Source organism: Mastigoproctus giganteus, chromosome 2 (assembly GCF_048544385.1).
Source record: "Mastigoproctus giganteus isolate SK-2022 chromosome 2, ASM4854438v1, whole genome shotgun sequence".
NCBI classification, from domain to species: Eukaryota; Metazoa; Arthropoda; class Arachnida; order Uropygi; family Thelyphonidae; genus Mastigoproctus; species Mastigoproctus giganteus.
The window spans coordinates 172,152,884-172,166,947 of NC_143576.1; the positions used below are offsets into that span (position 1 = coordinate 172,152,884).

General features: G+C 39.5%; 1 protein-coding gene across 1 annotated transcript in view; it reads left to right on the top strand.

Annotated features, from left to right (window-relative positions):
- The window catches only part of melt (ventricular zone expressed PH domain-containing protein melted), a 283,797-nt gene that overhangs the window by 166,889 nt on the left and 102,844 nt on the right, over positions 1-14,064 (top strand). Inside the window, exon 12 of the mRNA XM_090368782.1 lies at positions 1,657-1,796. Coding sequence (XP_090224908.1) covers positions 1,657-1,796 — 140 coding nt within the window. The remainder of the gene's footprint in view (positions 1-1,656; positions 1,797-14,064) is intronic.

Genomic DNA, 14,064 nt, shown 5'->3' on the forward strand with positions numbered 1-14,064 from the left:
CATGTAAATCTACAGATCTCTAACTCTTAACAACATCACCTTTTGTGCCCTTAAAAGATATCTGCTGTACAATGTCATCAACTTTTGCCCCTGGTCCTGTTCCACCTATCATAATTATTATCCACATAATAATTTGTTATTTTACCATTTATACTTATTCCTCTTATGCATTTCCATACTTTTACACAAAATTTAAAGCAGTGTAGCTGATCATTGGTGTACTAATGTTTCACATACACTCATGAGCCCAAAACCTTATAACGACCTACCTAATATTGTGTTGGGTTGCCTTTCACCATGATAACCACTTGCACTTAGCACTGGCATTTACTCCACAAGTCTACTGAAGGTGTCCTCAGATATCCTGGAACAGCTAGACCCTGGAGTTTGGCACTGGCATTGACTAGCAAATGCCACATTCCACCACATCTCACAAATGTTTGATGGACTGATGTTGGGGATTTTGCTGCCAGGAGAAACATGAAATTTTTAGACATAAGTCTCAAACCATTCCTGCACTATGTGGGCCTGATGGCACAGGGCATTGTTTTGTTGAAAGAGTCCATTGGCAGAAAATCTGGAGATGCAGTCACCATGTAGGGCAAAACTTGGTCTAAGATCTGGCAGCAAGGGTGTTTTCAGTGGAGATGAGGGGACCAAGTGATGTCCATGAAAACATCCCAAAACTGTGATACTACTGCAACTGGCCTGTTTTTGTCCAACTATGTTGCAGCTGTTCACCTGTTTGCTATTAAATCCATACCTACCATCGGCATGATGGAGCTGGAACCTTGATTCACCATGATAACCACTTGCACAGGTGACTCTTTTTCAGTTGTCTAATGTTCAGGAATGGTGCTCCCATGCACACTGCAGGTGAGGTGTCGATAACAGAAAGTCAACAAACATGGGCACACGAACAAGTTGCTTACTTACAGGTCATTCTGTTGGCCTATCCGCAAGCATGTCTGCTGGGTGGTGTGCTCTGAAACATTTCTCTGTGTCCCCCTTGGTGTAGTCTACCATTGATTGAGGGATTGTGGGCCATTTGTTATCCCAGACAATACGTGCCAACCACCATTCACCTCGAATGGTGGCCTTCCCATCCTAGCACATTGGGTGGTTGTTTGTTCCTCTTTGGATCATTTCCACCACATCTGCACTACAGTGGCCCTCACACAGCCAACAGTGCCTTCGGTTGATGAGATGCTGGCCCCTGCCTTTTTAGCACCGCAATTATCAGGTCCTTTCCTTTCCCCAATTGCACAGGCTTTATACTGATGAACTGAGAGGTACCACTCATGCCATCACTATATGCTTCACTGGTCAGTGGCATCACTACTAAGTGCTATGGGGTGTGCCCACTCATGTAGATAGGGTGGTCATGATGTTTGGGCTCATGTGTGCATTTTTTGGAGAAAAAAAGAAGTCTCTTCAGTGGCTATCTAAATTAATAATCTTTTTTTTTAGATATTATAGTAACTTTGGCCATATTGGGCCTTTTTTTAATTAAAATACAAGATCATTTCCTGTGTTTTTGTTTTAACAGTATTTGGTTTCTGCTGTTTTACTTATTCCACTATATAGTTTAAGCTTATTATATATATATATATATATATATATATATATATATTATTATCCCTCCCCATCATCCAGAAAGAAAATCAAAGAAGCATGCCAAACTTCATTTTGCTTGCCAAGGCAAAGGAGAACATTGCCTATATAACAAAACGTTCTTTGTAATGAAGACACGTAATCCTCGCATTTGGATCCACCTTATGTTTCTTGCATTGCAGGTTGGTATTTTCACAATTATATTGAAATATATATCCAGTCTTTGTTTTCATTATCAAAGAAAAATACTTTAAGTAAGAATAAATACTTGAAAAGTCTCTATTTGCATATACTTGTGCAACATTTCTAGGCAAATTTTAAATTGTGGAAATTAATTTAAAGTCTTGAGTCAAGACTTTAATACTCTTAGACATTTAGTCAAGAAATATTTTTAAACTCTTGACTTAATTGCCAGCAAACTGGTTTTTCACTGGCAATTAAGCCTCCCAACACTTCTTTTCTAATTCTCTCTATATAACTCATTTAAGTACTTTCATTTTGATTCTCAACTATGGATCACCCTCAAGTAATATCACAGCTAATGGAGAAAGCAAATGAATATAAAACACCATTATGCCTGGCATTTGTGGATTATGAAAAGGCATTTGACTCCATACAGCATAAGGCAATGTTTCGGGCACTGGAAAAACAAGGCATAGATACCCCACATATTATGATTTCGAAGAAAATATATGAGAACGCTACCTCATTTATTAGACTAGACAAAGACAGTAGGAAATTTAAAATCGAGAAAGGAGTTCAACAAGGAGACACAATATCTCCGAAACTGTTTACTGCTGCCCTTGAGGAAGCTTTCAGAAGATTTGACTGGTCGCAGAAAGGAGTCAATGTGAATGGAGAGTACCTAAACCATTTACGATTTGCAGATGACATTGTGGTCATAAGCCATGATCCCAAAGAATTAGAGGAAAATCTTAATCAGTTATGGAGAGTTAGTAAGGATTTTGGACTAAAGATGAATATGGCTAAAACAAAAGTAATGATGAACTAGTATGCCACAGAAAGGGAAATAATGATTGAAGGAGCAGTAATTGAAAAGGTGGAGTCATATACTTATCTGTGACAAGTTATTAGCTGTAATAATGATAAATGGCTGGAAGTCGAGAAGAATAAATTTTGTATGGATGGCGTTCAGGAAATATAGCCACATACTGAAGAGCAATATCCCAGTTTGTCTGAAACGTAAAATAATGAACCAATGTATACTCCCCACCATGACTTATGGAAGTGAAACTTGGGTACTCACCAAAAGAATGGAAGAGAAGCTGAGAACTACACAGCAAAGAATGGAACAAATTATATTGGGAATCAGACTGTTAGAAAAGAAGAGAAACACATGGATTAGGCAGCAAACTCAAATAAAGGACATTCTTATCAAAACTAAAGAATTAAAAAATGGTCTTGGGCAGGACACATCGCTCGAAGACATGATGACAGATGGACTAAGAAAATAACAGAATGGTTATTTTCATCCAAGATGAAATTTCCTTCATCCAAGAGGAGCTAGAAGTAAACCTGGAAGACAACAGCGGAGATGGATAGATGAAATTCATAAGTTTGTGGGTAGTAAATGGATGGCCAGTGCTCAAAAAAGAAGGAACTGGAAAGTTGCTGGAGAGGCCTTCATCCTGCAGTGGATTGAAAATGGCTGATGATGATGATGATACTAAGAGAAATATATTTGTAAGATTTTATGTCTTACAGTTTCATGACGTTTTCAGGTTTAGTTGGATTTTTATTGTGTATAACAATCCCTCATTTGCAAATTCAGCAGTATTAATGATTTATTGTTGTCGATTTTATAACTTTTATGTGAATAAATCGTGGATAATTATTTTTTAAATTAGTACCGAAAAACGGGTATTTTTCTATCAATACCGGAAAAAAATGACCGGTATTCGGGATCGCAGAATCTTGGTATTGTAAGCCCTAGTTATATTCAATGAGTATAAAAATAAACAGAAGTGATATATTGCAGTTAAAACTTCCTCCAATGGAGGATGGTATACAGAGATTGTTCAGTAGGTTGACAGGTTGAAAGTAACAACCAGTTTTGTTAGTAGCATTAACATGATTTTTCAATGAAACAACGAACAAATATCAAATTTTGCTTTAAACTGAAAAATTTGCAACAGAAACATATGAAACATTTAAAATTGTTTATGGTAATGAAGCCATATTGGTATGTTTGAGTCGTATAAGTAGTCAAAAGATGCTTGCAATGACCAAAGAAGTGGGTATTCATCAACCTCTCAAAATGGGGACAGATTTGCAAAAGCTTGGAAAATTCTGGAGATTGTCGTTTAACCCTAAGAATGATGGTTGATGAGTTGGATATGAATTAAGGAGGAAATCCTTGAATTCTGCATGAAGATTTAGGGAAAAAGAAGATCTGTGAAAAATTTGTACTACACAGCTTCATGGATGAGCATAAGCAATGAAGAATATTGTGCAACGGCTCCATCCAGACTTGTCAAGGCAATCCTAACTTCCTGAACTCTATCACTGAAGATGAGTGTTGCATGTTTCGATATGACCCAGAGATGAAGCATCAGAGCATGTAGTGGACTTCAAAATCATCACCAAAGCCCAAAAATTTTGTTTTACAGAAGTCCAGGATGAAGACAATACTGATCATGCTTTTCAACAAACAGGGTATGATTCACAAGGAATTTGTACCTGAAGGGGAGAGTCAGTACTATGTTTTTTTTTTTTTGTACAAGTGCTTCAAAGACTATTGAAGCACATTTCCCAGGTGAGGCCACAATCTCGAGAGAAGGGCAGCTGGCTCTTGTTGCACAACAATGCCTATGCACTTGTGAAGACATTTAAAATATAACATTGTGAAACATGGCATTGCACAGATCACCCATCCATCCTACTCTCCTGATCTAGCATCAGTGGATTTCTTCTTTCTCAAGGTAAAAACTGCCCTCAGAGAAAAGAGATTTCAGAATATTGAGGACCTAAAGAAAAACATAACTGCCGAACTGAGCATTATCTCTTTGAACACTTTTGCTGATTCTTTTCTGAAACTTTTAGAATGGTGTAATAAGTGCACTTAAATCAGGTGATTACTTTGAATAAAAATAAAACAGTTTTTGAGCTCCTTTGCTTTGTGTTCTTTTCATTGCACCACTCTGAGAACTTTATCACCACACCTCATACTTGACTGGACTTGCTTGGAAAAGAGTAAAAATATGCTTATAAAATAGCCTGTCACTTCACTGACCGAATTTCTGTCGTTATTGTGTCAAATTCACAACTTTTTCCATGTTGATTTACTTGCACACCATGCCACTAAAAGAATAACTAAATGTCTAATGAGATATACACTTCTCGTGAGTTTGAAGCATTGTTACCACACCCACAGGTCAGCACATTGGTGTATTTCTGTATCCTGTTTAGTTTTTGGAATAATTGTACATATTGCATAACCATTCGTTACTTTAACATTACAAGGGAAACAGTTGCATTTTTTAATTGCAACAATGCAACAGAGTATCAACAATGACAGCCAACTTTCAGGTATAATCCTCATCCATTCGTGACTCGAATTAAGCAGACGCTACATTCTCTGTCTGAGTGTTCATTCGACATTTGTTTCTGCTCTAGATTCCAAGCCACATTGGGATCAGGGGAAATGAACTGGCAGATGTTGCGGCCAGATCACCAGAACCCCACAACACTTATTGCCTGTTAGTCCCCTATACAGATTACAGACAGCTAATACATTCTGATTTACTTTCCCAATGGCAACAATCTTGGCATGAGCAAGTCACAAACAAGCTCTATCAGATAAAGCCTGTAATCTGTTGGCAGTCTGGTCTGCGCAGGAACCACAGAGAGGAAGTTGTTCTAGCTTACCTCTGCATAGGACACAGTCATCTTATGCATGCATTTCTGCTGAGGGCAGATGACTCTCCTTTGTGTGAGAACTGTGGCACCGTTTCAACTATTCGTCACATTTTTACCGAGTGTTTTAGACATGAATGTGATTTATATTTTACCAATTTTAGTCATCTGGCTGAACCTTATATACTCAGTCAGATTTTATCCGACAATGATATATAGGAATTTTGCTAGCAGAGACAAAGAGGTGATTATTCCTTTTGAAATGGTCCAGCCACACCTTGAGTACTGCATACAGGTCTGGAGGCCTCATTTTAGGAAGGATGTAGAATTGCTAGAATTAGTACAAAGAAGGGCAACAAGATTGGTGAGAGGAACAAAGGGGCGCACTTATGAAGAAAGGCTTAAGTTCTGAAAGTTGCAGAATCTGGAGCCTAGGCACCTGCAAGGTGTTCTGATTGAGATGTATAAGGCCTTCAATGGTTTGAGCAGGCTCAATGATGACGGGATACTTCCTCTTGCTCAGACTAAGAACCTAAGGGGGGCATAGATTCAATATTGAGAAAGATAGTTGTAGAATAGATGTGCAGAAGTTTGCCTTTAGCCAGCGGTTAGTTGATTGCTGGAACAGACTGCCATCTGTCGTTGTGGAGGTTGATAGCTTAAAATAAATTTAAGGCTGAACTAGACAAACATTTGGAGTGACCAGATGGGCGAAATGGGAAGGGTTTTTTTTTGGCTGATGCTGTATAAGCTTTTCTTGCATCATATGCCTATGCTAATGATGGATAGCCAACTTCACATTTTTCTGCATAAATATTTTAATATACATTAAAATTTCTCTTATTTTCCTCAACATAAATAAGACAAGGATCCATAGATTCTTTAGCATTTGCAGAGGCATATGATGCAAGTAAGCAAACTTATACAGCATCAGCAAAACCAGATGGGATCTATTATGTCATGCTGCAATATCTTGATGACAAAGCTTTGCACCTCCTCCTGGTGTTTACAACCATATTTTTTTAGAAAATGTTTATCCAGCTTCTTGGCACCACTCTATTGTTTTGGCATTCCTGAAGCCTGGAAAAGATCCATCCAATCCCCATAGCTATAGACCAATATCTCTGTCAGGCTGCCTCAGCAAAATCCTTGAAAAAATTGTCCACAGTAGACTCGTCTGGATCATTGAGTCACAACATCTAATGAGCCATAGTCAACATGGCTTTCGACAAAACAGATCGTGCTCGGATCTCATGATCAAGGCTGAATTTGCCATTCGCAATGCCTTTGTTAAACACGAACATCTAGTAATGGTTTCTATAGATATAGAGAAGACTTTTGACATACGGCGGCATGGCATACTAAGTGATCTTTATTCTCTCAGTCTACGGGGCAACCTTCCCATATTTGTTCATAATTTTCTACACACTAGATTGTTTAATGTAAGATACCAAAATGACCTCTCTACAGCTTTCATTCAGGAAGATGGTGTTCCTCAGGGATCAGTACTGTGTGCCACTCTTTTTGCTCTTAGAATCGATTCCATCACTAAACAGCTTCCAAACACAGTTGAGATGTACCTTTATGCAGATGATCTTTCTATATCCTGCCATTCCCAAAACATGAGACCTATTGAAAGGCAGCTTCAGATATCGCTCAATAAAATACAACAATGGGCCAGCGTTAATGGCTATCGACTCTCACAACAGAAAACAGTTGCCATCTATTTTTGTAGAAAACAAAACTTCATCTGGATCCTGAACTTCAAATTTCTAATGTTTCCATCCCAGTCACTACTAACATCAGATTTCTAGGATTAACCTTGACAACAAATTAAATTTCTTAGACCATATTAAAAATGTACGTACTTCCTGTTTAAAAAAGTTAAATATACTCAGAACTTTATCCACCCTAACATGGGGTGCAGATCGCACCTCTCTGCTTTGGTTATTAATCAGATCCTGTCTCGATTATGGTGCTCCTGTCTATGATTCTGCCAGAGCAAGTGCTTTGTGCTGGCTTGATCCAGTTCAGCACAGTGCCTTGAGAATTGCACTTGGGGCTTTCAGAACATCACCAGCACATAGCCTCTACATTGATGCTCATGAGCCTCCGTTAACTCTATGTAGGAAAATGCTGCTACTGAAGTATGCTGTCAAAATACAAAGTTGTGCCTCACATCCAATTCAGTCATACCTATTCAACCCACCATTAGAAAACTTCTACAGAAATAAGCCTAGTATAGTAAAACCAGCTGGTCTTCGCCTTCTTGAACTGATGCAGGTTTGGAATGTTTCCATTCATTCTGTACAACAGGTAGTAATGTGTGCTCAGTCACCATGGACTCTTACTCCTCTACCCACCTGTGACACTTACCTTTGCCAGTGGGGAAAAAATATTCTTCAAACATCAAATGTGAAACAACTTCATGCAGTTCGCACTCACAGATATTTTGATTTTTCTCCAATTTATACAGATGGCTCTAAATCTAACTCAAATGTTGGAGCAGCAGCAGTGTTCCTAAATACTACTATTTCAGCATCCCTTCCACCTGAATTCAGTATCTTCTCAGCAGAATTATATGCAATTAAACTAGCCTTAGAAAATCTCTGTTCTGACTGCTCATTAAAATTTGTTATTTACACTGATTCCCTCAGCTCAATTATGGCATTATGTAACTCCTCGGATAAAGTTCACCCTTTTCTAAATGAAATTAGAAGATTATTACTGCAGATTGAAGAGCGCCACCAACTGACCACCTTCTGCTGGATTCCGGCACATTCCGGAATTTCTGGTGATGAACTGGTCGATAAAGCTGCAAAAAATCCAACTACCTTAGATTTAACCAATAACCCTGTTCCAGCATCAGACTATCCGCAAATCATTCATGGTGCATGCTTAACAGAATGGACAGCACTCTGGCACTTTCAAACAAAAAATAAACTTTTTCAATTTAAACAGGATCTTAAAATTTGGCATTTCAGTGTCCGTGCATCAAGACGAGAAAAAGTAGTCCTTTCAAGAGCATGAATAGGCCATACACATTTGACTCTCCATTTACTCACAGGAGATGATCCACCACAGTGTCCACATTGTTCTATCAATTTGACTGTTAAACACATTCTCATTGAATGCCCATACTATAAACAAGACAGAAATACAACCCTGCTATCATTGGTTAAGCTTCGGAAACCAATAACTCTAGAGAATATTCATTGGTGGAAATGCAAATATTCCTGATTTTTTAAAGTTTCTGAAGAAAATTGGAGCTTTTAGTCATTTCTGATTTCAGCCTTTTCTGACGTTACAAGAATTTCTCATATATTATTACAATAAATATGAGAATTTTCACCCATCCCCTCACTTCAAAAGTTTGTCTAGTTCTGCCTTGAATTTATTTTAGCTGTCAACTTCCACCCACAGATGGACATTTCTTCCAGCAATTAACCACCTGCTGGCTAAAGGCAAATTTACACTCATCTATTTTTCCACTCAATTTTGAAAAATACAGCTATCATTTTCTTCTTTATAGATCGGGATTTTCTGACAATTACGGGTGTGTCGTCATCATCAAAGACCCAAACTTTGTTTTGAGCTTTGGTCGGCAGATCGTAATAGTACAGCCAAGTCTCGTCACCTGTCACGATGTTGTTCACATACCGAGATTGTCCCTTATCAAACTTTTTTAGCATCTCCCGGCACCAAGTCACACGTCGTGTCATCTGCCCTTCAGTCAGGTGATGCGGCACCCAGAGAGAACAAAGTTTCTTCACGTGCAAATGATCTTGCAGAATCGAACGAATTGCTGGTGCATTTAGGCCCAAAGTATCCTCTATCTGTTGGTAGGTCACTCGCCTGTTTTCGTCAAGCATTTTCCTCACAGCAGTAACGTTTTCCTCTGTAACTGACATTCGTGGCCTTCCCGGCCTCTCAGAATCCTCCAGAGTGAAATTTCCCCTTTGGAATTCTCTATACCACCTGAATATCGTTGTACGATGTGGACAATCATCATCTAGTGCAAGAGTCATTTCTTCTAAGCACTGGTCTATGGTTAAACCGTGCACGAAATTATACCGCAAAACTGTCCTTATCTCATTTCGTGACCACGATGCCATCGCAAGCACTTTACACTCTCACTACTAATGAATAACTGAGCCCATCGACTTGGCGCGGTGGCTACTATGCACGTATGAACATGTCTCAACATGCAGCAACAAGCAGCTTCCTGTGATTCATTGTTGCGTCATATTGCAGAACTTTCCTAGTACCCTTTGTATATAGGAATTTTTCTAGCAGGGATAAGGAGGTGATTATCCCCTTGTATAAGGCAATGATCAGGTCACCTGATCTGTATACAGGTCTGGAGGCCTCATTTTAAGAAGGATGTAGAGTTGATAGAATGAGTACAGAGGAGGGCAACAAGACTGGTGAAGGGAACAAAGGGGTGCTCTTATGAAGAAAGGCTTAAGTTCTTCAAATTTTAGCTTCTGGAGACTTAGGCACCTGTGATGTGATCTGATTGAGGTGTATATAGCCTTGAATGGTTTGAGCATGCTCAAGGCTAATGGGGTTCTTCCTCTTGCTCAGAATAATCACCTGAGAGGGCATAAATTCAAATTGAGGAAAGACAGTTGTAGGATAGTTTGCCTTTAGCCAGTGGGTGGTTGATTGCTGGAACAAACTTCCATCTGTTGTTGTAGAAGTTGATAGCTTAAATAGATTCAAGGCAGAACTTGACAAACATTTGGAGCGAGTGGATGAGTGAAATAAGGATTTTTTTTTTTTTTTTTTTGGCTGATGCTATATAAGCTTTCTTTCTTGCATCATGTGCCTATGCTAATGCTAAAAAAATTTGTTCCCCGTACCAATCTCGTTGCCCTTCTCTGTACTCATTCAAGTAGCTCTACATCCTTCCTAAAATGAGACCTCCAGACTTGTGTGCAGTACTCAAGGTGTGGTATGATCATTGCCTTATACAAGGAGATAATCACCTCCTTATTCCCTGCTAGCAAGGTTTCTATATATCATTGACAGAGCCCCATGAGCTGCCATTGCAGTCTGACTGCATAATTACTTCCAGGTTGTTTTCATTCGCCACTACCCTGGAGTGGAAGAGTAGTGGCAAATGAAAAAGACCCAAGATACTGCACATGGGTTACTGCTGCCCATATGCAGTACCTTGCATATATCAATGTTAAACTTCAACAACCATTTTTCGACCCATCAACCAAATTTTCTTATATCTTGTTACAGTAGCTTACTGTTATTAACAACACTTCCAACCTTCATTTTGGCTGCAGACTTATATTAAACCTGATATACATTCATCAATATGATTGATAAATATAGAAAACAACAAATGGCGAGCCTCAGCTACTGGGCAGGTGGCAGATAGCAAAAGACCCTCAGATATGGGGGTTAGCTGCGAATAAGGGGAAACCCAAATAAGCAGTCCCGGACCAAGGTGTAGGTGGGTAACTGGTGGTGTGGTTACACACAGAAAAACTACATATATCCAGTGACAGCACTGTGACATGGCAAGGAAGCTCTGCCATTAAATAAGAGCTACCACATCTATATAGTTGCAACAGGTTTGGCAGATCAGCAGCTTAAATCAATTTCCTTCAACAGAAAAAGAAACCTGTTGCTTTCTTTTAGCATAAAAGAAAGCAACAGGTTTAGCAATAATTTAGCAATAAAAGAAGAATAAAATGTAATAATCCCAGACATGACACACCCCATCTTGGTGGTGATATCTATGATGGCCCCAAACCTGATGCACGATCACCACCAAGCAAGAGGACAACAGATATTAAATTAGCCATACTCAATATTATGACATTATCAGAAAAAATAGGAGTGTGTGGACGTATTAAGGGACAGAAAAATAAACATGCTAGGATTGAGAGTGAATCAAAATGGAAAGGAAATGGGTGTAGAAAGTTAAGGAGGCTATTATCTCTATTGGTCTGGAGGTGATGTAGCAAGGAAGGGTGTAACCATCATTATAGACCACAGGATGAAAGGCCGACCAGGCTAGCCAGGTGGTAAAGTTCCTGCCTAGCAACCCAAGGTCACGGGTTCGAATCCTGCCTCGGGCTTGGATCACAGTAAAATGCAAAAACCTTGGTAGGTGCATTATGGCCACGGAAGCCGATGTGCCAACAACTAACAAAAAAAAAAACAAAAAAAAACGGGATGAAAGAAAGGCTACTGGAGTTGAATAACATCAGTGATAGACTCATGTCAATTAAACTTCAAATGGACGGCTGCCAAACATTGGAGGTAGTAAAATGCTACACACTGCAAGCCAGTTGTGAAGAAATGGAGAAGCTAGAGTTTTAGGATAAGCGTGAAGAGAACATCATAGGCGGAAATAGTCTTTATGAGTGACCTGGACGTGAGTCGGAGTGGAGAGATAAGGACTGGAAGACATCACACGTCCATGTGGGCCTAGGGAGATAGGGAGCTAGGAATAATGGTGATGAGAGACTGTTGGATTTCTGCTTACGGAACAGATTGGTCATAGGAAACACCTGGTTCAGGAAGAAGAAGGGTCACAAGATATGGATGGACCTGTCAACAGGAATCCCTCATTGACTATATACTGGTGAATAAGGAGCTACATAGAAGATTAGTGGACTTCAAGGTCATTCCGAGTGTCTGCCTAGGTAGCAATCACAAGTTACTTGGAGTTATTAGATTCCCTAAATTGAAGAGGATCAAAATAACAAGAGAAAGAAAACTACGGGTATGGAAATTAAAAGAAGAAGAAAAAGGAGCTGTAGTAGTAGTGGCATGTGATGAAAAAATGCAAGTGTATGAGCTTATGCAGCATCAGCCAATAAAAAAAAAACTTACAAAACAATTCTCTCTAAATGTTTGTCCAGTTCCTCCTTAAATTTATTTAACCTATCAACTGCCACGACAGATGGAAGTTTTGTTCCATTTAACCACCCACTGGCTAAGGCAAATTTCCACACATCTATTCTACATCTGTCTTTCCTTAATTTGAATTTATGTACCCTTAGGTTCATAATCTGAAAAGTGGAAGAATCCCATCAGAATTGAGCATGCTCAACCCATTCAAGGCCTTATACACCTCAGTCAGATCACCTCGCAGGTGCCTAGTCTCCAGCCACTGTGTAAGTGTAGTACCACACAGTTGGTACGTTTCTCTGGGGTTACTTCTACCCATATGCAGTACTTTGCATTTGTCAAATTTTCTAGATCCTATTGCAGTAGCACACTGCCATCACTGTAATTAACAACCCTGCCAACCTTTGTATCATCTGCAAACTTCGACACTAAGCCTGATATACCTTCATCAATATCATTGATTAATATACAAAACAACAGTGGACCCAACACTGAACCCTGTGGGACTCTGCTAATAACATTAGTGCACGAAGAGCAGCACCCATTGAATTTGTTGTTTTCAGATTACCAATCAAATTTGTCAGACAAGACTTTACCTTAACAAAACCATGCTGTGTCTGAATTATTGCTGTTTTTGTTATTTGGTTTTTAGGAGCATTAGCAACTAAGGCCATATTGCTCCGGGATATGCAGTGGTCATTCCCTGAATGACCTTTCCGCATCCTCCGTATTTGGTGGTGATGGGCTCGAACCCCGGTCTAATCAAGAAGCGTGTGCTACGCACTGCTGCTCCTTCGCACCTGGCTACGGAGGCGCCTGAATTATTGCTGCAGTCTTGTCTAGATGATCCTGCAATAAATCTTTAACCAGTGACTCCATTAATTTACCTGGAACAAAAGTTAAACTAGCTGGTCTGTAATTACTCGTTTCACCCTTCGATCCCCCTTTGTGAATTGGGGACATTTGCACATCTCCAGTCCATAGATCTCCCCCAGAGTTCAAGGATGCTCTCATAATTACAGCACACTATAGCCACAGCAGCTTGTGCACCATTAAACTCCCATACCACACACACACACACACACGCACACACACACACACGCACACACACACACACACACACGCACACACACACACACACACACACACACACACACACACACACACACACTTCCTTTGCCGCCGCCTTTATATAACTGGATAGATCCCATCCACCCCAGGTGCCTTTCTTATGTTTAACTTCAACAATTTCTCCTCCACTTTGCTCTCAGTTATCACAAAATCATTAAGCACTCTGCTACAATTTGATAACCTTCTCGCATTTTCAAACCTTAATAACTCATTACGTGTGAATGTAGATGCAAAATACTTATTCAGTTTGTTTTCTATCTGAGCAGGATCATCAACAGTTGAACCATCGATATCAAGTGGACCAATCAGATTCACCCCTTCTATGTTCAGAGAACAGTTCAGGAAGGTTGTATCTAAAACGATGGTGAACAGCGTGGACTCCGAATAGAAAGCATTCAAAGACTGCATAGTAGGGCTGACAGAGCAGGTATGCAGAAAGATAAGCAACAGAAGGAGATGGAAAGAAGCCCCATAGTGGAATGAGAGGACAAGAGAGAGGCTGTGAAAAACAAGAATAATGCTTTTAGGACCTACATCCAGAACAGAAATGAGGAGAATAAAGAG